This window comes from Mus caroli, chromosome 7 (assembly GCF_900094665.2).
Source record: "Mus caroli chromosome 7, CAROLI_EIJ_v1.1, whole genome shotgun sequence".
NCBI lineage: Eukaryota > Metazoa > Chordata > Mammalia > Rodentia > Muridae > Mus > Mus caroli.
In genome coordinates, this window is record NC_034576.1 from 84353493 (window position 1) to 84358171 (window position 4679).

The 4679-nt window shown below is 47.1% G+C and overlaps 1 protein-coding gene across 4 annotated transcripts in view; it reads right to left on the reverse strand.

Moving 5' to 3' along the window:
- The window catches only part of C7H15orf40 (chromosome 7 C15orf40 homolog), a 5865-nt gene extending 2675 nt beyond the window's left edge, over nucleotides 1–3190 (reverse strand). For 2 of the 4 annotated variants that reach the window (XM_029479904.1, XM_029479905.1), the window contains exons 1-3: nucleotides 2954–3190; nucleotides 2181–2307; nucleotides 1347–1474 (exon numbers count right to left, since the gene is read on the reverse strand). In XM_029479904.1, coding sequence (XP_029335764.1) covers nucleotides 1347–1474; nucleotides 2181–2307; nucleotides 2954–3148 — 450 coding nt within the window. In that variant the 5' untranslated portion in view covers nucleotides 3149–3190. The remainder of the gene's footprint in view (nucleotides 1–1346; nucleotides 1475–2180; nucleotides 2308–2953) is intronic. The other 2 variants (XM_021168487.2, XM_029479906.1) reach the window with 2 other exon arrangements.
- Nucleotides 3191–4679: the final 1489 nt, after the last annotated feature.

A 4679-nucleotide genomic window follows, 5' to 3' on the forward strand; every position in this document is an offset into this window, starting at 1 on the left:
GGGGGACTGGGGGCTTTTGGGGTATTGGGGACTTTTTGGATAGCATTGGAAATGTAATTGAGGAAAATACCTAATTAAAAAAAATTCTCAGAAAAGGACTAATTTGAAACACGTCCTTTATAAAACAGACTTTGAGCAGGAATTTATCTAGATGGACCGTGTGTACAAAGGGAAGAGTGAGATGTGCTTCGTGCTAATGTAATCGAGGAACACTGCCAAGGTCAGACATGCTCTGCCACAGGTTGGGGGAGGCAGAATGAGGCTTGGTCAGATGGATTCAGGTGTACTTTATTAATCAAGGACTTTTTTTTTTTTTTAATTTTTTTTTGGTTTTCAAGACAGGGTTTCTCTGTATAGCCTTGGCTATCCTGGAACTCACTCTGTATACCAGGCTGGCCTCGAACTCAGAAATCCGCCTGCCTCTGACTCCCGAGTGCTGGGATTAAAGGCGTGTGCCACCAGTGCCCGACCAATCAAGGACTTTAAATGCCACTCAGATATGAACTGCAGGGGCTAGCACTAGAATATATGCAGAGCTTTATGCACATAAACTTGACCTGCTCTCTTACATACATACAGACTCCACTTCAGCATGTCTACAGAGATGCCCAGGGGCTTGTTTAAAAGTCATTCTCTGGAGATTCTGACAGACTAGCTTGTCTTCATGAGCAGCACCCCCGAGTGGGCAGTAGCACTGTGAGGTCAGAGATACCTGGGGAACGCCTTAACTGCGGAAGACAAACATTTTAGAGTCTTTCAGTATAGTGATGTCTTGAAGGAAGTGGGCAAAATTAATCTGACAGTAGGGAGTTATGAATTTATGGGAAACATACTGTAAGTGAGCATAATGAAGGTCTATAAGGAGTGGGCAGTCTCTAAATGGACAGAGGCAGTGTGGACAGAGGAGACTGAAATCACACATTTTTGCGTTTAAATGAATGTGTTTTTAAAACCTGGCTTTACAAGACAAATACGATGGATCCATGGTTGAGAGCACTGACTGATCTTCTAGAGGACCCAGCACCCACATGGTGGCTCACCATCTGTAACTCCAGTCTTAGAGGATCTGACATCCTCTCTGGCCTCTGAGGACACCAGGTATACATGTGGTACATATATACACCCAGGCAAACAGTCTGACACATATAACTTTTTTTTTTCTCTTCTGAGACAGGGTTTTTCTGTAGCCCTGGCTGTCCTGGAACTCACTCTGTAGACCAGGCTGGCCTCGAACTCAGAAATCCGCCTGCCTCTGCCTCCCGAGTGCTGGGATTAAAGGCTGAAAGCCTTTTATAGAAAATAAGAACTATGATCAACATACAATAATTTAAGGAGGAGAGACCCACCTTATCCAGAACCACGTCACTCTTCCTGAGGTCCAAGACCTTGGAAAGGTACCGACACAGCTCCGCATTTGCCTCTCCCTCGGACGGAGGTGCTGCGATGGCCACGCCAACGGCCTCAGTGCTCAGATCTAGGAAGAAACAGCATGAGCCCCAACCTTGTAAGAGGCTTCCTTCCCTCACGAAGTAAAGAACCATCCAGCAGTGTGTATCTACCTGGGACAGGATGTCAACTGCCAATTGTCGAGCTAGGCTCAGCCTCTTGCACACGGACAAGGACTGAATTGAATGACTACACATATACTCCGAGAAAGAGAAATCGTATCTACAGTTACAGAACACACTCACAAAACCCTACTGAGACAGGTCTAGAGTCTTAGGGAGTATCTTGGATTTAGGCAACTAGGCACCCGCTTTGAATGGGAAGAGTCTTTAGGAAGGGAGTGGGGAGCCAGCTTCAGCTCCAGGGTCGCAGGTTTCACATCAGGAAAAGCTGACCGCTAGGCTAGGTTCCTCCCTTTTGAGATATGTATCTTAGATGCTTTCAATAGTCAATGCGTTTAGCATTTATGTAGTAATTTCACTACTTTTAAGAGCATATGAACCTCCCTAATGGGCTGCATCGTAACTTAGTGCCATTATTACCCTATTTTACAGGTGACGCAATTGGCATTAGGTAATATGAGACTATAGAATGTTTAGATGGAGAAGCTTCTAAACGCAGACATAAAAAATACCATTTACAGTTACAGGATAAGCTTTTAGATAACAAGGCAAAAATAAGATGAAAAAAGTTGCCTGATCCACATCCAAATCCCACCCAGTGCTCAGACGTACCTGTCACAGCGTTCTGTCTGGAGCCGGGTTTGGCATGAATGGCTATGGTGACAAAACCTTTAGGATCAGTTGCTACAGGCCCTGCAGCAGGAGGTGCTGTCTCTGGTTCTTTGGTTTGGTTTTTACCCTAAAATGACATACAATTTCACAGGTAACAAAATACTTCAGTTATTTTGAGCCGTCACTACCCTCACCTTCACTAAACTGAGCCTACATGCAGGAACTAGCCACTACCGTGTTCCTCCCACATCCCTTCACGATCCAACATAGAGAGACAGAGAGGGGTTGGGGGCTGTCTCTGTGTAGGTATGTGTCCTACTTAAGATCTCTTGGCTAGCTTAGGACTTGTTCCCACACTCTATAGTTTCTATTTCTCAAGAGAAGGGGCATTTATTAGTCATCTTTATAGCCAATGCATCCTAAAGTTCAAGAGTGGGTGAGGAGTCCATTGCAGAAAGAACAAGGACTGATGCCATCTAACAACTTCCAGGGCAGTATGCGGACAGCGGGTATGAAGAGGAATAAGGATTCATACTCCCTGACTTCAAGGGGCTGGGATCACAGCGACAGAAAACAAAAAGGTATTAGGGGAGGGACTGCAGTCTCATTGACAGAAGGAAGTGATCTGCCGCTATTGGGAGGCAGAACGCACAGCCTGCCGTGCCGGGAAGTGTAACCCTCAGAGTGAGGGAGCAAAGACCGTGGTCAGCGGGTGCGCAGTGGAGCCTACTCATCCTAGGGCGAGCTAAGGTGCGACCCAGGAAGTCTCAGACCTGGACCCGAAGGGAAGTCTTCCGCCCTCCAGGCGCTGCGTCTGTTCCCCGCCAGTGTAGCCCCGTGGCCCACCCTCTCCATAACACGAGGCTTGCCACTGGCCTTGCTTGTCGCACCGGCTTTCTTAGGCATTGTGGAACCACACAGGAGTCTAACAGAGGCCAAGCACAGCGACCTACAGCAAGCAGCAGCATCCCAGCCCCGCAGGCGCCATGGACGGCGGCAGCGTGGCGGAAGAGTTCTGTGCGCCTGCGCAAGTCATGGACGGAAGAGGCGGGCGCGTCGGCCCGCACCTAAGAGCGCCACCTCACCCCGAGATGGCGCTGTTTTCTTTCCTTTGCAACCTGCCAGTCTAGGGGTGTGATCCATTGGTGAGCCATCTTTGTCAGCAGAGGGAAAATTGTCACCTATCCTTAGGGTTGGCAAGACCAGCCAGCCTTGGTGCTCGCCTGCCCAACGCGGCACCATGGCAATTCGCACAGGGCAGTGTGCAAGGAGAGGAGATACACTGTGGGGTTGAATACAACCGCTCGTGAACCTGGAGCCTCAGAGGCAAATCAATGCAAGTGCTAAAGTTAGGGACTGGTCTTGTCCAATAAGGTTAGAAAGTATATATGGTATATGCCCAGAGGTAGGAAGATCTGCTACCTAAATGGGAGATGGCTTGTAACCATTTTGAGAATCTTTGGGACCTGAATAGTCTGAGATGGGAAAGATTGACTGAAGATGCCTGAGTCTCCGGCTAGTAGTTGTGGCAGTCCGAGGGGGAGTTTTTAGGGTACATTAAGTATGAAATGATTGGAGACATCCAAGTGGAATAGTTAAGGAGCTACCTGAATACATAACCAAAGTATGTATCCACTGTGCCAGTGAGAGGGGAGTTAAGGAGGAAGACAGAGACTATGACAAATGTCAAAGGGCGACAGCATTCAGATTCACAAACAGGTGAGACTGGAATGTGAGTGCTGAAAACAGCCACTAAAGGTTGGGATCAGAATGGGATGTCTCAGTTTACTCTCCCAGAGACACCATTTCCATATGACAAGTTAAGTGGTGTGATCATGAGAAAGTGGCTAAAGCCTATGACTCAGGTGATGAAACCACACCACACCTATTTTGAAATAAATTACAAATAGAGGCACAAAGTGGAGCCAAAACTATACTGTAGTAATTTGGTGAATTTTGAGGTGAAATCATGATACCCTCTTGAGCAGTGGTTTTCAACCAGTGTGGGTCTCCACCTTTGACAAACCTCGCCCTAAAAATATTTACATTACGATTCATAACAGTAGCCAAATTAGTTATGAAGTAGCAACAAAAGTAATGTTATCGTCGGGAGTCACCACAACATGAGGAACTGTATTAAAAGGTTGCAGCATCAGGAAGGTTTAGAACCACTGCTCTAGAGACTTGACAATTTTTTTTAGGGGAGGAACACAAATTGGTGTATTTCTGATGGTGCCTGGCACGTGGCTGGATGGGCAGAGGGGGAAGCAATGTCCTCTAAGGAACCGTCAGCCTTCTCCACAGGTACCTCTAGAGTACCTCATCACCAGCTAGAAAGAACAGGACCCCGCCTCAGGTCAATCTGTCACACAGCCACTTGCCCCAATGGAAAGAACAGGGGTTTGTAATCCAAATGGCAGAAACCCATTGTCTTAGATTTGACAATGGAGTTAAGGGTTTGTTTGGCATGTAGGAAGGATAAATGCTGTGGTTCCCTCT